Here is a 17,987-nt window from a genome sequence, read left to right as displayed (position 1 = left end):
TTTTAAATTTTGAATTTTGAAAATTCCAAATTATGGTAACGTTCTTTTGTAATTTCAAAAAATAACGAGTGGGGTTCAAAATTCAATTTAATTGAGATCGTCCCCTCCTCGGCGAATGGAGCCCAACAAGGATAAACTGGGTGATTAAAGACAATATATACTTGGCTCGTGGCGTTTCTCAGTGTGTTTGAAAACATGCTCGTAGATTGTGTGTTATAATATACGTGGAGATAGTTAAAAACACTTATTTTTAGTACTTACATTATTACATATGATATACCAATTCGTGGTTGAACTATTTCTCCTGCATTAAAACTTAGGAGTTAGGATCTCTTAGAAAAAAAAAATCATTTGAATTTGGAGAGAGTTTAGAATTAGTTACGGCATTTTTTTTCAACGCATTACGTTTTGAGTTCAAATCATCATTTCTTTTGGTATAGATAAAAATAATGATGTCGATTGTACTTAAAAAAAAAAAAAAAGGAAACTGCTTAGCTATTGATTGAAGTAGAACAAATTAAAGGTTAAGGTAACAAGTAACAATCTCATAAAAAATAATCACTTCCTTTTCTCTCACATAGATGATTAACGATATTCAGATCGAATAAATTTTAACAAAATAATAATAGATATTAAAAGTACGAACAATTCTAATTAAATAATATTTCTACAAAAATGATATCGCAAACCACAACATGGGCAGCTGGGTGGGGCATGGGATTTTGATTTGTCCGGAACACTACCTGTATTGGTGAGGTGTGTATTCCCGTCACCTTGAAAAATTTCTCTACCAAAAGACACAACGAGACACTAACACCAAGGATATTTCCCTCCGGAAAAGGATCCTCGCCGGATCCTTTTCCTAGGGATCATAGGAATCCCGTGATGGTGACCATTTATCGTACATCATGCGATCAGTTTTCGTTAGGTACTTTTTATATTTAATTTTAAATTTTGAAATGATTTCTGACCGTACAATGTACGATGAACAGTCACGAGATCCCTAGGGTCCCCAAAAAAAGGATCCGACGAGGATCCTTTTCCTTTCCCTCCAATCAAATTAATCTTGGGACAATGGTTGACTTGTATATTTTTTTTTCCTTGAAGAATGCTAACGAGACTCTCTAAAAATGAGATTCTACATAGACTCTCTAAAAATGAGATTCGACATAGACTTTGTCATCTTACCATTTAAAATCAATTATCGTAGTAACATTATAAAACATTGTGCAAAAAATATAAGGTAGCAAAGAATTTATAGAGAGTCCCACTTTTAAGAGAGTCTTCTTATAATTTCTTTTTTTTCTTTGATGACTCACTTCACAACAACTTGACTCTGTTAACATGTAAAATAAAACACAAAAATAAAAACTCAACGAGAAAAGTAAAAACCTCCTACGAGAAGAACAACAAAAGCAATTAAAAAAAAAAAAACAATAATCCCAAACTAGACCTAAGACTGTCAACATATTTGGACTAAAATTAAATTTACTCAACCTTCGATTAAAATTAGATTAATAGGTGACTTGGAATCAAGCTTGAAAAATGAACACTCAACATAAATAAGTAAAAAGTTTATTAATTTTATTCATCTCATTAGCTTTGATTTTTGAACCACCAAAACCGAACCAATAATTTTCGGTTTGGTTCGAATTTTCTAGTTTTGATTCAATTTTTTCCAGTTTCAGTTCAATATTAAGTACGGTTTTTTATTTTATTTTCAATGCTCATCCCTACTTTTTAAGTTTTTTTTTTCATTTTTATTTAAATAAAGTTAAGTTGCTTAATTTGCTGTCAAGTAAAGAGACACTCATCAACACCAAAGTGCAGGCAGAGGGTGGGCAGAGAGAATTTTGGCACAGGAGAGCTGAACTCGTGGATGCTTGGAGTTGGGGCGTGCTGTTGCCTGTTGCCTGTTGCCTGTCGTTGAGTGTGATGATGGTACGGGAAAGTGAGAAGTGGAGAAGTGAAAATACAAACACAAAGTACGGAATCTTGTGAAATTTCCGAGGAAGAGGAAGGTGACTCACGTCGAGTGTCCGAGCGTGGTGTCCTTCTCCTTAGGGTTTCATTCTACTCCATCCAAAACAAGTTCCCAACCAAGCTCTCCAAGCATAATACCCTCATAAATTAGATACCCCACCCACCTATTTTTTTTAGTTATTAATTAACTCTCGACGTGTTAGGGTTCCGTTGTTGGTGTGAAAATCAAATTTATGATCAGGAGAGATTGAAATGTCTCTGTGAGTCTTTTTAGCCTTCTAAAAGAGTGGATAACTGTGGTTTGCCATCAGTTGTCTTCCTTTTGGAAGAAAAAAAAAATAAATGACAAGTGCCTAATGAAATAGCATAAAATAAAGATTTGAATGACAAGTGTGTAATGAAATAGCATAAAATAAAGAATTGAAAGACAAATATGTGAATTGAGTTGTTAAATGTAGATTAGACTATAGGGCTATGTTACACTACTCTAGAAGTAATTGAAAATGGAAGAGGATCCTTTATGGATCCACTTTGGCGGAATCTTAGGGATCCTCACATTCTAACCGTTCATCGTATATCGTGCGGTCAGTTTTCGTCAGGTACTATTTGTGTTTAATTTTAAATAAAAAAGTCAAATGTTCTGACACCACGATGCACGAAGAATGGTTAAGATGTGAGGATCCCTACGATTCCCACAATTTAGATCTAGATGGGATCCAAATCCATTTAAAATATGGTCCAATAACTAGTTGTTTGATGTAATGTGTGTTTTTTATTGGTTGGTGATGGAGAAGGGAGGTTAAATGAAAATGTAGAGACACCCTATATATATAGATAATTTGTCAATTGAAAAAGGTCATGAATCTCCCCTTCTATTAGGGAAGATTTTTCAATGTGCCAAGAACACAACCTGGTATATCAAGTGTAATAATACAATTGGTTAGAATTTTTTTTTTAAGTTTCTAACCAATTCTATTATAATACTTGGTGTATCGAGCTGTGTTACCAACACATTGCGAAAACTTTCCTTCATTAGGTCTATTAAGTTTTTCAACACCTTTTGAATCAACCATGACTCTTCATATACAAGTGTTATATCTTTTTATCTCTTTGTAGGAAATATTGGATTCAACTCTTAATAGTAATGCTATTTTTCACACTTTTTCTCTTGGTTAAGATGATGTATCATGAATTGGATTTCACTGGAGTAAGTAATCTCAAGACTAAAGTGTTAACTTTGTTAATATTCCTCTTGTGTTTGGGTTTTCATCGTTAACATGTTTTCGCTAACTATCGTTCTTGAAATTTGAATTCAACATGTTATCTAACAAAATAAAACATTGAATATCACTAGACTAATTGAATGATCGGAGCACACCGCATACTGACGCTATACCCGGTTTGCATATTCGGATATATGATAATACAGGGAGGTGTGGGAGGGTGGACTCACTCTCTGCTTCCATGGATTCATGGTCCCAAAGCATGGGTGTTGGGTAGCACAGTGGAATTATGGAAAACTGAAAGTGTGAGAATGGAGAGCATTTGTATGCTACAAAAATATGTTTTTTTTTTTTTTCATTAGACGATGTTTATTTCAAATTATTCTAATTTATAGAACGCAAGATTCAAACTTGATTGTAAAAGAGATGACAAACTACTTGAGCGAACTAATCTAAGTATTAACGGGTTAAATAATTATATCAGTTCGCTCAAGTAGTTTCAAATTTTATTTAGTCTCAAAGTTAAACATGCGTGATCGTGGCAATCCTTAAATAGAGATAAAAACAGATTGCAAACTAGTCATGAACAGAGAGCCAGAAAGGCACAAGGGTACCGTCACGTTGTGGGCTGGATAAATGGACATGGCCTGTAATTTATATGCATTGGAAACTGCTAACATGGGCCTTCGGAACTTGAAACCAAATTTCACCAAACTATTTACTATCAGTGTTTTTCTGGTGCGTATTAAGTGCACATTTAAGTTATACATTTGAATAAAAGTTATTAAATTACATGATTTAATGGCTCTTATACACGTGTGTAATTTAAATATGTACTTTTGGTGTGCACTAGAGAAAGCCTCCTATTTACCGTTCCACAGTTTTGAATTATTTGTACATTTGGATGATGACTTTCTCATTCTATGTATGTCAATAAGGTACACTCAACTAGTCTTTAAGTAAGGCTTACTTGACTAATTCATTGTGGGAGAAACGTGGCTTCTTTCTTTGGAAGTAGAATATCGTACATTTCTGTTAATCACAAATTGACATGTATGTCGTAATTTCTCTTTTTGTACTTTTAATGTGTTATTTCTGCAAATATGTCAGATTGCGACGATAGCAAATGTAGGTGCCCATTAAAAACAAAGGCCATGCTCTTAAATTTGTTTTTTCCTAAATCTAAGCAAATGAAGGGGGCATATATAGCATGAAAATGCATAGTGCATAGAGCAAGAGGGAGGAGCCTTGGACTCAAAGTGTTGTTCTGAATTATTCTGCAGCCTATTCTCTGTTATTTTCTTCTCCAAGCTGTTGAGATGATAAAAGCTGAAGCTATCAATGCAAGTTGCAGGGAGGAAGGGAACTTTTTATAATGTCAGCAGAAGCACTTTTTCTCATATCAGCAGAAGCACTTTTAATTGAAAAGAGCTGGAAGACAAAAAACCAACATAAAAAAAAAATATAAAAAAATTTTTTTTTGCACCAGCCGGGAATCGAACCCGGGTCTGTACCGTGGCAGGGTACTATTCTACCACTAGACCACTGGTGCTTGCTTGAGACTCTTTGGTCAAACATTACAATAAAGATTATAAAGCGATCCATTTAATTTGTTTTCTGAACAATAAATAAATTAACCTTTTAATTAGTAACTCTCTTCCTCCAGTTGCGTTAGTTAAGGGGAGGAGGAGGAGTGCAAAAGATGAAAAGAAGAATGTCTCAATCCTAATGATAACATGTTACGTGGATAAAAATTTACACGCGTCTATATATCATTGACATGAGACGTCACGGTGACAGTGTACTCGTGCCATATAAGTTATTCTTATATGAATAAGTACGAGCACATTACCTTAACCAAACCTGTCTAACCCACAATTGCCTCTCCAAGTGCACGCTGGTTTGTCATTTATGAAACACCCCCACTTTTATAAAGGCATATATCCTCAAAACCAATGACAACATCCTAAGCCCTCCTATCAGCTTCACGTTCAGTTTTTAACTCACTTTGTAATATACTGTTTGGAATTTGTGGCCGGTTTACAGCACTGTCTGTCTCAGGATCGTAGATGCAGCATAAGCCAAGCACAAAACACCAAATCTTCAAACAACAGAAGAACCAGACGTAAGTTTTGAATATGGCCTCCAGCTGCTTTCGTTTCTTTCCTCATGGTTTCTGACTACATATATATATATATATATATATGTTTTGTATTACCAACAAATACCTACTTCACATGGTGCTCCAATTTAGGGGTTGGAGCTTTATTATTAGTCTTTGCTTGAAAGTTGAAACCCTAAATTTGTGGAGCAGGGGTGGAAATGTAGCCGTTAGGACTTACGATAGCAGTGTTGTTTCTCAAAGACTCGTACAGAACATGGTCTCGCTCAACGTCGAAGTCATTGTCTATCTCGTTAGTATGCTAGATGAGTGTTTCAGAAGAATATTTGAGTAAAAGATGACTCAAAAGTGAGTTTAACTAGTCGATTGGCGATGTTGTTACGTTTCGAGTGTGCAATGACATAAAAACGAAGCCTTCCCAAAAGCAAAGACCTAAACTTTTAAATTCTCAAGCCAAAACTTCAAGAGTGATTACAAGGAGGAAGTGGAGCTCCACACAAGCCAGGGTTATCTATGAAACCGGAAACAGGGATAATGGCTTTGTGAGGAGGAATTTTCCCACTCAAATGGTTCCTAGAAACATCAAATTCTTTAAGGTCTTTCAAATTCAGCACCTCCTTTGGAATATTTCCACTCAAGTTATTACTTGAAAGAAAAAGTGTAGTGAGTTTTCTGGCATCTCCAAGATCTGATTGAATCCTACCCGAAAGCCGATTACGCGCAAGCTTTAGAACCTGCAAATCACTCAGTTTTCCCAATGACTTTGGTATGCTTCCTCGCAAGGGGTTGTTTGATAAAACTAGACTTTTGATGGATGCCATTGTGGGAATTTCTCCGATGTCCTCGTCAATCGGGCCGGTGAACATGTTGTTGGAAAGATCAATGGAGTTGAATTGTCCAAGAGGGTTTTGTGATTGTTTCGAAAATATCGAGCTCAGGTGGCCGGAGAACTTGTTGGAATGCAGATCAAGATCCATCAGAAGTGCAAGGTTTCTGAATTCTGCTGGGATTGATGAATGGAAACCATTGTTTGATAAGTTCAGAAATGAAAGGCTAGTCATGTTGCCTATCCAATGAGGCAACTTGCCTGTCAAGGCATTGCTTGATAAGTCAAGTATGGAGATAGATGATGAAGATAACCAATTCGGAAGCTGCCCTTCAATGCCGGTTTTTGCCAACAATAGCCGAAAAAGTTTCAATCTTGCAAAAAATCTTGGTACACTAACCAATCCCAGTGGATTGAAAGAAAGATCCAGAGTGTCTAGACTCTGTAATTTTGCAAGCTGAGGAGGAATTTGACCAATGAGTCGATTTCTCGACAAATCTAGTGTTTGTAGGTTATGTAAATTGGAAAAACTTGAAGGAATCTTGCCTGTAAAACGATTGTTGGAGAAGAAAATATCAGTGAGAGTTGCAAGGTGACCAATGGCTGCTGGTAGTTTTCCTGAAAGTTCGTTATTCTCGAAAATGAGCCTTTCGATCTTTGGGAGCTGGCCTAGTGATGCTGGCAAAGCACCTGCGAGATTGTTTTGGGATAACTGACAAAACCGCAGAGAATTAAGCCCGGAAATCGAAGAAGGAATGCTTCCAGTGAGCTGATTATGATTGAGATAGAGCAGGACTAATTGCGAAAGTGCACCAATGGACTGAGGTAGTCTTCCACTTATCCGATTTTCGGATAAATCAAGATATGTCAAGCTCTTAAGCTTGCCAATGGAGATTGGAATGCTTCCGGAGATGTTGTTTGCATGGAGATCAAGCTTAGTGAGCAAAACCAACTTTCCTATTGAAGTTGGAATTTGGCCCGACAACCGATTTCCGGATAGGCCTAATTCCGAAAGAGAGCTCAAAGATCCAAAAACAGAGGAGGGAACAACACCAGATATGTAATTGTTACCTAGATAGAGCTTCTCCAATCGAAAAAGATAGCGAAATGCTGTTGGTATCGAGCCAATGAGCATGTTTGAATCAAGGAAGAGATGAGTGAGGTGAGATAGCTTCCCAATTTCTTGTGGTATTGGACCCTTCAAGTCCTTGAGATTACTGAGGTCAAGAAGTTGAAGAAATGATAAGTTTCCAAGATAAGGGGACAAAGTACCGGACATATACGTGTCGACCAGGAAGTCATTGCCGGAAACAAGCCCCGGGCGTGAGACGTTGACAACTCTGCCGGAGGATTCACACGTGACGCCTTCCCAAGCGGAGCAGCAATCGGAGGAGATTGACCACGAATGCAGCAGTTTTGAAGGGTCAGAAACGATGTTGTGCTTGAAATGCAGAAGTGCTTGTTTGTCTACCAAATGACATGCTTTGGAGAAAAGAAGTGAGAGGAGTTGTGAGAGAAAGAGGACTAGGGTTTTGTTGTAAATTGAGATCTTCATTTCTGAGAAATGTAGAGATGTTGAGGCTCAAAAATCTTCATGTCTCATGAGTCAAAAGCTTGAATTTATTGAACAAAGTAATCTTCAAGCAGCTACAGCACAAGAATTGTTTAATTAGTTTAAGCCTCACAGTTTTAGCTGTGTGCTTATTTGTCTTCTACAATAAGCAATGTTCCCCATGACCAGTGGGGTGTGACTAGGATTGGATTGGTATTGAATTAAGTGGTAGAAAAGTATACATTGAGGATAAAATTTGTAGAGTTGTCTGATCACGTCATTCGTATGATATCTTGTGTAAAAGCTGCCTTAATAAGGTAGTCCTACCAAAATTTTTCTTTACATCAAAGGAGAAGCTTCATTGTGGCAATTGGATAAATGTTCAAGTCCCACCCTGCGACCAAAGCTAAATGATCAAATAATGTCATCGAGACTATGAATTAGTTGTAAGAGAGAATCTCTCCTGCCCTAAATGTCCAAAATCTGCCCTGTGAACCTTTGTCACATAAACTAGATCCATGAAAATCAGACACAAAATAGCATTTTTCAATAATTTATTAATTAACCTAAACCCTTGTCAATTCATATTAAATATTTAAGTTAAGATAGTCTGGCTAATGATAAGTATTGTGGCATGATCATTATGCTTTAAGTGGAGGGGTGGTAGATTTGACAAAGGAAAAGAGAAAAGTGAAGAGTTAATGATGCATATTTTCATCGTATTAACCTAAATAAATGGCATGGTAATTAGTAACTGAAGCATGCAGGACACCAAGACAATGTAAAATTGTAAATTAACCGTTGGATCACTAGCAAAAGCAACAATGTGTGATATTATATTTTTCTTTGCAAAAGTAACAATGTGCGAAAACTCAAATAAGTTTTTATTAAATGAAAATTGAAAATAGTTATTAAATGAGTTTTTAGTTTTCAAAACAAAATTTAAAATTTAAAAAAAATAATAATTATCAAACCGCACTTTCTAAACTAGTTGTTTTCCTTCATTGAAGCGATGAAGTTGGTGCGAATGCACTTTTAAATTGTTTGACTAGTAAATTGCTTGCTCGTAGTTACATTACAACCCCAACCACACGAGAGATTTTTTGTGTCTGAAATACGAGGTGATACATTATATATTATTATACAGATGTAAAGTTTTTTCAAGTATCCCTTTACTTTTATTATCATATATGATATATGTATTTGTTTTTCAAACACAATGAAATATCTCTCCAAGCACGCACTACGACCATCTATACACTACAAACTTATAGCAACTTAGTTGTAATGGCACAAACAACCATAATGTAAATTTTTCTTAACAAGACATTGTATCGTTGAGACAGAACGTCATATCGACATTATACCATTGACCAAGGAAATCCTCCATCTATAACATGTATATGGATATACATAGGAAACCACGTGAGTGTTAACGTCCCGATTGTCAGAGGAAGATAAAAAAAAAATCTAGCAACTGATTACTAACGTCAACATGCACCAACAGACAAGGACTTCCCCACACATTATTATTACCACCATTTTACCAAACATTTCCTCAATTTCCACACTTTCCAGAAACTTAAAAAATAAAAATAGAAATAAAACTAAAAACAAAACCACACCAGAAAAAATGAAAATTAAGAGGAAGATAATCAAAATTAGTAATAATTTAAGTTAATTTAAGAATTATATTGGCGCTCTTTATAGTTTAGGTTCTTGTTTTTTTTTATCTTTCTAAATTTTGGGCTTTATTACTTTAAAATAAAAATTATTGCACTATTATTGACCTTTCCATTTCTCGAACTATCAATTTAGCGACTACTCATTTTATGTAACACGCAATGAGTAAGATTAGTTCCTAAACTTTAATCTTCTGCTCTCTATTATCTATATCTTCTAGATTATAGTTTTCACTAAAAAAAAAATATCTTACTTATTGTCTGCATGACATTTGTTAATTGTTCATCGATATGACTCCACATAAGCAAATGAATGAACCAACTAAAGTGTTGCGTCGAAGTTAATAGACTAAGAATTCATAATTTCGGGTAGTAAAGTGTCAATTTTTAAACGAAGTAGTGACCAAATAGTTACTGAGAATAAATTAGAAGGGTGGAAAATGAAATAATTTCAACAGTTTCATGTCATATATAATTTTACAATATTAATACAGTAATAATACAAAAGACGAATTTCATTTACATTATTGCTAGCGCATTGTGAGGTTAAACTGTCACATCCCGGTTCAGGCCTCCACCACATCCCGAGCTCGACTTCGCCGTAGCATGATATTACTCATCCCCTTCCGGGTCAGGATGTGTCATAAACCCACTCCTCACGTGCTTAGTGTAAAAATATCATTTATTAAAAAAATAAAATTACAATAAATACATGAATAATATTTATTCATGTTATTATTTATCGGCGGAAGCTTCTACACTTATGATACGATTTCTGATCGCCACCTTTACAAACATGGTAAATCCTGGGACACCTGTACAGGCAATTATTGCCCAAAACCACATTCGCCGAACCGGGTTTTAACCCGAGCAGAGGACGCGGGATGGGTCCGGACAAGTAATTCCCACCCAGCAGGAGCCTCTCGAGCTTTGAGACTCCGGATCCGGGCACCGCCACTTTAAGCGCGTACTGGGTCGGAATCCTACCCGTGAACTTATTGTTCTCCAGCGTCAATGCCGAGAGCTTCCGCATCGCCGCCATGAACAGCGGTAGCATTCCGCTGAGCTCGTTGTTGCTGAGGTCTAGTGCAATGAGCGCGCTCTGGGCGCCCGGAGAAGGAGAAACCGGGGGCTTTACGGACATGAATTGGTTGAAGGAGAGAGTGAGCTGCTGTAGCGACAGGTGGTTGAAGAGGTGGCCGGGGACGGCACCGCCGAGTTGGTTGTGACTCAGGTCGAGCACTTGCAGAAAACCCAACTGTTTGATGTTTTCCGGGATGTTTCCTACTAGGCTGTTGTTTCGCATGGAGATTTGGAGCAGAGATGTCGGGAAATTTAGTGGGACACCTCCGGAGATGGCGTTGTTGCTGGCGTCTAAGTAGCTTAGGTTCTGAAGAGAACCCAACTCGGGAAACTCGCCGCTGAGCAGGTTCCCTTGGAGCTCGAGCCGCTGCAACCCCGCCAGGCCGTTCAAGCTCGATGGGGTTGCGCCCTCGAGGCGGTTGTTGTCGAGAAAAAGCTCCACGAGGTTCGAAAGCGATCCAATTGAGTCGGGAATTGCGCCGGAGAACGAGTTACCGGAGAGACCGAGTCGAATGAGCCCTGTTAAGTTGGAGAGCGACTCGGGGATCGACCCGGAGAAGAAGTTATTGGAGAGGTCGAGTGTTTGCAAATACGGGAAGTTCCAGGAGAGGGAGGAGAGCGAGCCGGAGTAGCCGGCCTGGTCGAGGGTGAGCTCGGTGAGCCTGCTGACTGACGACGAGGAGTCAACCTTGTCGCAGCGGAAGCCGCAGGTGAACCGGTCGCTGAAGAGGTTGTCGCATGGGTCGAGGTTGAAGTCCCAGGAGCTGACGCACGAGCCCGGACGCACTGAGCCGGGGTCGAGTGAGTTCTTGAACTCCTTGAGAGCTTCAATGTCGGCCCAGAAAGTCTTGGATTCTGCTCCAAGCTGCAGACTTGCGGATGAAATTACGAACATGATCAGGAAAAATAGGGAGAAATCGGAAATGGAGACACCCATGAAGTGGTTTTTGTGGAAATTTGATCAGTTGGGGGTGGGGAGTGTGAAGTTGCAGAAACAGGGGAGGACGGAGAGGTTGATCGGGACCGTTGGTTTTGAATCAGAAGTCGGAATTTTGATGCGAGGCAGAGGGGAAAAGTGCTTAAAGCGAGGAAAGCACTTTGTTGGCTTTTGGTATTGGGAATCAGACAGAGTTCAGCGATCTTATATAGTGACGTGTGTTGGTTGGGCTGAAGCGGCGGCGGCTACTGCTAGTTGCTTGTGGTGAGCTGTCTTTGGTATCTCTCTTTCTTTATTTCTCATGTACGGGAAGGAATCGTATATGGTAACGTTTAAAGTCAATGATTCAATATTATGTATAAGAATGTTTTGGACGGTAAATATATAAGAAGTTTTTATGAGCCATTTAGTATTATGGTTTAGTAATATTTTTCTTTACTTGTGAGATATTAAGTTTGATTCTTGTTCAAACGAATTTAAATTATATTATTGCTAACATATTGTAAAGCTAAGCTTATTTCATCCATGTAAATAATATCATTCGTTAAAAAAATAAAATTTGCTTTTGTGAGAGCCATTGTTTCATAATGTTGAAGACTGGAAGTAAAAGATAATGCAAAAGTTCATGAGTTCGTTAGCACCACTTATTTTAATCGGGAGTTGAAATTGTGTCATAGTCCAGATCGACTTCGGATGCGAATCACAATGTTTGGATTGACACGTGGCTACAAATGCTTGGCCCTTTTACATCAACAGCCCGTTCTCATCCACAATGTCTACAACTTTGAGAAGGTCTTCGGTACGACACCTGATTTGCATGCGGTGTGAGGTGAAGTGAGGGTGAAAGTGTGTCGGGTGAATATAACAATCCGAGAAGAGTGGGGTAAGGGAAGTTTTGTGTCTCGGTCTGCATAGACACGTGGTCCGATTGCTTGATCCCATAATTTCACTTACAATTGACACTATTACAAAAATGTTTTATTTACAAAAAATGAGAAAAATGAGTCGTTCCTCGTTGCAAAGAATGTGAGAAGTGATGAACTTATCCGCAATGAGCATTTCAGCCGTGTAATGCTTTATCTATCAGAGGAACTCTTGCGGTTGCAAAGAGACATTATTGTATACATGTCAGACTGTAATTTTCTATAAACCTAATCATGCTGTCAATCGAACAGGATCCCTTTCGCCCTAGTTCTCTATAAGCCGTTAAAAATGGCTTCCTTACAAAAGCAGAAGCCAGTTCTAGGTCGCAATCACAAAGAAAAGAAAAAGATAAAACAAAGGTGGGTGGCCATTTAAAAAAAAAAAAAAAACCAGCTCATAGAATCGATTGCCCTATGATTCAGTTGTTACAGACAGCCTCTAAGTTGGTGAATGATATGTCCTAATTGGTGAAAGCACTTTTATTATAAGTCCTTATTAGAAGAGCTAACAAACTTGAAAACACAGCAGACTTTTTCCAAAAGCCAACCGATTTCCAGAATGCAGATTCGCGTTTGGTATTTTCCAACTTCCAACCACCACTCAGGAACATTGTTTAGAAATCAAACTATGAATTAAGAAATACATCAACCAACTGGGTTCATGTTTAAGTAGTCGTATTTCAGTGCAGTTCGTGACAATAAAAAACAGTAAACATCGACTCTTAAACTAAAAGTCTCAAACAGATAACTATAACCCAATGATTATTTAGTTTAGCGGCACTCAATCTCTTTTTTTATGAGAGAGATTATGAGTTTAAGTATATTGGACGACAATTGTCCATAAAGAGAGAGACAATAATAACATGGCCAAAATGGGAAAGATCAAAAGTTAACATAACAAGGAGCTGGTTAGTTACTGTTAACTGATATATCTATATATACATATACTTTTGTACTACAACTTTTCGTCCTTCGGGCTGAAGGATTAACTACTATACATAGAAATTTAGCCAAAATAGTTATTGAAATTAGCATAACTTCTCACTTTGGTCACTAAGATTTGAAATCGATAGAAGTGGTCCCTGAGTTTGTCCACCATCAATCATTTTGGTCATCCTGTGAAAAATCTCCGTTAAATAAAAACCAAAATGATAAAAATACCCTCAATCAAATAAACAAAGGGCCAAAATGATTTGACAAAATTTGAGGGTATTTTTGTCATTTTATTCCTTATTTGTGGAAGTTTTTTCACAAAATGACCAAAATGATTAACGGTGGACAAAACGGTTCTAACAATTTTAGATCTTAGGGACCAAAAGTTATGCCAATTTCAGGAAGCAGTTTATATAAAAAGCCTATACATTCTATAATCAGGCAGGGTGAGGATGCTCCTATTTAATAATAATAAAAAGCCTATACATTCTATACTCGAAAAGAATTGGAACAAGAAAGGCACCTTGTCATATTATTCTCCACTTATGGGCCTCTCTCAGGTGGCCATTCGAACTTGGTGTCCTTATCCTCGCTTTTCTGGCCAATTCTTCCCAGATACTGCCTCACAGATTTGTGATTTGTCTCAAAATTAAAATACATGTCCCTAATCTGCAGATTGTCATTAACAACAAATTAGTCGAGAGTACTAAATAAGTAGGAGGAAGCATGTTTGAGGGAAAGACGAAACAAGAATGGTAGCATGAAAAAATAACAATATAAGAATATAATCGGTTGCATAGTGAAATAGAAACCTATTTACCTCAATCAAATTACTTGAACTAAGAGTAACACGCTGTCCCGAAGCAACTTCTTCACCATTCAAAAATATTGAACTCTTGCCAAGATTCTTCAAAGAGAAAGAACCATCTCCTTCCATCTTTATAAAAGCCTAAAGAATAATTAACAAAAGTCGTATTAAAATCATAGCGAAATTTCTTGGAAGGAATATAACAACATAAAAACAAGCAAAGTAACACTTCCTCCTTGTTCTACCCTGCTGTGAAGTCAGATTTATAGAGACAATGACCAAAGTCGCCCAAAGAACAAAAATTAGGCGAAGGAGCATGAATGGATAAAAGGGGATTGTGGAAATCGCCACCCTTATTTTATTTCCCCCCTCACAATTCATCGTATCATTTGTCAAAAAACTCAGGAAACAGTTTTTCCAACACCTTAATCCCATTCTACAGATTGAGTCAATTATCATATTGCAAGGAAGGGAAACAAAAGGTCCTGGAACGATCATAATAGGATTAGAGGGGCAAAAATGTCCTACCTGCCGCCGAGATATTTTCTTATGCCGCCCTTCCTTTCCCAAGTCAATATCAACTTCGTTATCTTCTGTTGATCTGCCAATTATTACCTACAAAGTAGGAAGAGGATGCAACAGGTTTGCAAAGGAGCGGCATGAATTTGAATTGAAACTTTAAAATCCAAACAAACACACCTCAGTTTTCTTAATGTATTCCTTTATCTGGTTTCCATACAATACTGCAAGTGCACCTTTAGATGCAAGGGTTCTTTGCATAGAGGATCGTGCACACTGTTCCAACCTCATGATTTTTCTTTTAGAATCCTCGTTTTGATACTCTAAGACTGCAAATACCACAGAAAAAGAATATAAAAAAGACAAGCACAAAACAATACAGACCATTATACATGACATTCTATACGTTCGACTGTACCATACAAGGCGGAACTCTTTGCCACATTTGGTTGATGGTTTCTCAATAACCAGAATATAAGGGAAGGCAGCTAATGTAAAGTTTTATCACTTATTACACATCAAATCTTTTAAGTACTATGTTTAAATTATTTATAAAAATAATAAGACGAGTTACCTTCACTACTGATGTATGAATCCTGATCCAGTGGATATAAATCCATCTCAAGTATCTGAAGATAGCATAAAACAGTTAGAGGGGCAGATCCTAGAAATGGACTAAGTAGAAGATTACAAAAAATCTAGCTAATCAAAAGAACTATTAATGCTTGCCATCGCTTCAATATCAGAATAACAAGGAATGTCAGCATCATCATCAGATTTTTCCTCAGATTCTTCACGATCTAGTACTGATGGGTTGGCTTCTGGTTCTGGGAAAGTTGTAGAACCCTCTGCGCATAAGGGTGCAAGTTCTGCAATTGTAAAAGGAGCTTCTAGTCCCTGTTTACAACAATCAGCTTTAGTAATACGTATTTGCAAGAGCAACCAAGAAATTTATGAAGTGACTGCAGTTAAAAAATTAATAACCTCTTCTTTGAGCCCTTGATTGGTGATAGACTTAGATGGTGCCTGTGCTGATCTGCTTTGGCTTTGGTCGGCAATGACATTTTTATCATGTTTGGAGACTGAAGCTACACATTTACTATCACCATATGGAGCTTTAACTCCAAAAGAACCAAGTGCATGGTTAGGGCTGTTTTCTGTACTTGTGTCGTATCCCACCATCTGGGGAACCTTAAAAGGTCGTGCAGGATCTTCTTCTTTCCTTTGTTGATCGCATTTTCTTTTACCAGTTGAGGAAGCCAACTCATGAGCTCCTTTTAAGGTTGGTTCCGATACAGCATGAACAGTTGCAGTAGATGGAAATATATCATCATTGCATGGGATTTCAGGGTCCTCAGTATTCAATGTGCAGATCATCTCTTCATGATTAAGTTCAGGAGTAAGAGGATGTAGCACTGACGTAGATGCTGTCATATTGGCTTCAGAACAAGAGATAACACACTGATCATCTTGGCCAGAGTGAGACAGTTCAGCAGCAACATCCATCTCGGCAGCCTGCATATTGTCTGTAACAACCTGGCATGAATCTGAAATCAACTTTGGGGGAAGATCTTGGCCAGAGTGAGACGGTACATCATTTTCATGAACATCCTTGGTCTTACTCAACGAAATCGGATTCAGGTTTTCAGAAGATGACTTATCTATTGACTCCTTGCCACTTGCATACATGAAGGCAAGCTCATACTCATTCGCAAGGTCTATGTCTGCATAATCATCTCCGGAAACTGTGACAGACCTAATCAGTTCATCATTAAACACTTCCTCAGAATGGATATCATCGTATTGAGATGAACCAATATTATCCACATCCATATCATCAGTAACTACCAATGTCTTTTCGGCATCCTCACCGTTAACCCCCATGCTGACATCCATTGGCATTTCTGGTGCCCGTACATCCTCAATCGTTTTCCAAAGAGGCTCATCTACAGATGCATGAGATGGCCCTATATCTTCCGCATCTAAGGCATTCCCAAAATCAATTGCATCATCTCGATGAGCAGGCAGATCTTGACAGGCATTATCATGGCAAAAAGCATTCTCTCCTAATTCGTTACCTGGCAGCAAAGAAACCTGTTCGACAAATTCATTTGAGCACCCTTCCCCCACAACTCCCTCCACAACATAATTTCCAATCGGAACACACTCCCCACCTCCCTCCACACCATGATTTCCAATCGAAACACGCTCTCCACCTCCCTCCGTACCATGATTTCCAATCACAACAAGCTCTCCACCTCCCTCCGCACCATGATTTCCAATCGAAACACGTTCTCCACCACGAAATGCATTAGCAGCATCGCCGTTATCCACATCACAATCCAAAAACAAGGGCTGATTATGATCTCCAGCCCCAAAATTTTCCTCTAAAGCCTCGCCATTATCAATGTCCGGCCTGAAAAGAAAATTACGATCGAAAAAGTCCTTCTGATAAGAATCGGGATCAACGGAATTAACATCGCCAAATCTCCTCTCTATCTTCTGCATAGCATAGTAATGCTTCCGTATGCTATCGGATTTTCGCTGCAAACCCCTAGAACGACTGAATCTACTAGCCTTGGACGCTGAGTTGGAATTGCAACCTTCCAACTTCGCCAACCGAGCCGACGCCTCCGCCGAGACATCAGCGTCGTAGAGGAGCGAGCACCACCGCTCCCGCAACTCTCCGATTGTGAATTTGCGCGAAAATCGCACCGCGCCTCTAGCAAGTGCTTCCAGAGAAGCACCTGTCTGTAACCGTTAAAAAGCACCAAAGAGATTTTCAAAAATTAATTCTAACAATCACTTCATAAAATTAAAAAAAAATTAAAATTAAAAGAATAAAAAACCAGACGCAAAGCAGAAGAGGATGATAGCTTTAATGGCAGCAACGGCAATAACTGAAAAGTAAAAGGACTGAAAAGGAAATTGCGTAAATTTGGGAGAAAATTGCAAAGGATTACCTCCATGGCATCCTTCAAGCGGAGGTCGTCTTCCGGCATCCATGGAGGAGCCGAAGCCACTGCTTCCATATGGATTCGCTTCCGAAATCGTCCCGAAATTAAAATGCAAGTGATTATTTTCTTCTGAAATTTTCAAAATTCTCGGAGATCTCGGCGAATTCGAAGCCTCTGAGAGTTGTGAATTTTCTGACAGTGGTGGTGGAGTTGCAGGGAGTGACGAGTTACTGAGCCGACCGAGTCAGGCGAGTGGAAAGAGCGCCAGGAGTGAAAAAGTAGCGACTGAGCTGTGTGACTTTACGAACACGCGCGTAACGGTTCATGGACTGGCTGGCTGGCTGAGTTTAAAGTGAGGGATTCGGGTTTTGGGATTCGGCTCGCGGATGCTTGATTTTTGTTAATTTGATTGGTTGGATTTGGTTTTACTTTTGAGTTT

General features: G+C 38.3%; 3 protein-coding genes and 1 non-coding gene across 4 annotated transcripts; all 4 read right to left on the bottom strand.

Moving 5' to 3' along the window:
- Positions 1-4,687: 4,687 nt before the first annotated feature.
- On the bottom strand, positions 4,688-4,758 carry TRNAG-GCC. Its single transcript has one exon. It is a non-coding gene; the product is annotated as a tRNA-Gly (tRNA).
- A 779-nt stretch (positions 4,759-5,537) lies between these two features.
- On the bottom strand, positions 5,538-7,851 carry LOC103938034 (probable leucine-rich repeat receptor-like protein kinase At1g35710). Its single transcript, XM_009348030.3, has one exon. It carries the CDS (start codon positions 7,707-7,709, stop codon positions 5,790-5,792), a length of 1,920 nt encoding a protein of 639 aa, XP_009346305.1. The 5' UTR covers positions 7,710-7,851; the 3' UTR covers positions 5,538-5,789.
- Positions 7,852-10,052: 2,201 nt separating this feature from the next.
- Positions 10,053-11,673, bottom strand: LOC103938028 (LRR receptor-like serine/threonine-protein kinase RGI5). The gene has a single exon (XM_009348026.3). It carries the CDS (start codon positions 11,406-11,408, stop codon positions 10,128-10,130), a length of 1,281 nt encoding a protein of 426 aa, XP_009346301.1. The 5' UTR covers positions 11,409-11,673; the 3' UTR covers positions 10,053-10,127.
- Positions 11,674-13,220: 1,547 nt separating this feature from the next.
- LOC103938027 lies at positions 13,221-17,987 on the bottom strand. Its single transcript, XM_009348022.3, has 9 exons — positions 17,555-17,987; positions 15,576-17,342; positions 15,321-15,488; positions 15,166-15,220; positions 14,772-14,920; positions 14,601-14,687; positions 14,085-14,213; positions 13,788-13,933; positions 13,221-13,447 (listed from the first exon to the last, which is right to left on the bottom strand). The coding sequence occupies exons 1-8, from the start codon at positions 17,621-17,623 to the stop codon at positions 13,808-13,810; spliced, it is 2,550 nt and encodes an 849-aa protein (XP_009346297.1). The 5' UTR covers positions 17,624-17,987; the 3' UTR covers positions 13,221-13,447; positions 13,788-13,807.

The sequence above is a fragment of a genome, unplaced genomic scaffold (assembly GCF_019419815.1).
Source record: "Pyrus x bretschneideri cultivar Hongxiangsu unplaced genomic scaffold, Pyrus_bretschneideri_v1 Contig8, whole genome shotgun sequence".
In the NCBI taxonomy this organism is placed as follows: domain Eukaryota; kingdom Viridiplantae; phylum Streptophyta; class Magnoliopsida; order Rosales; family Rosaceae; genus Pyrus; species Pyrus x bretschneideri.
Note: the sequence above shows the minus strand (reverse complement) of the source record. Positions and strands in the feature narration are given on the sequence as shown.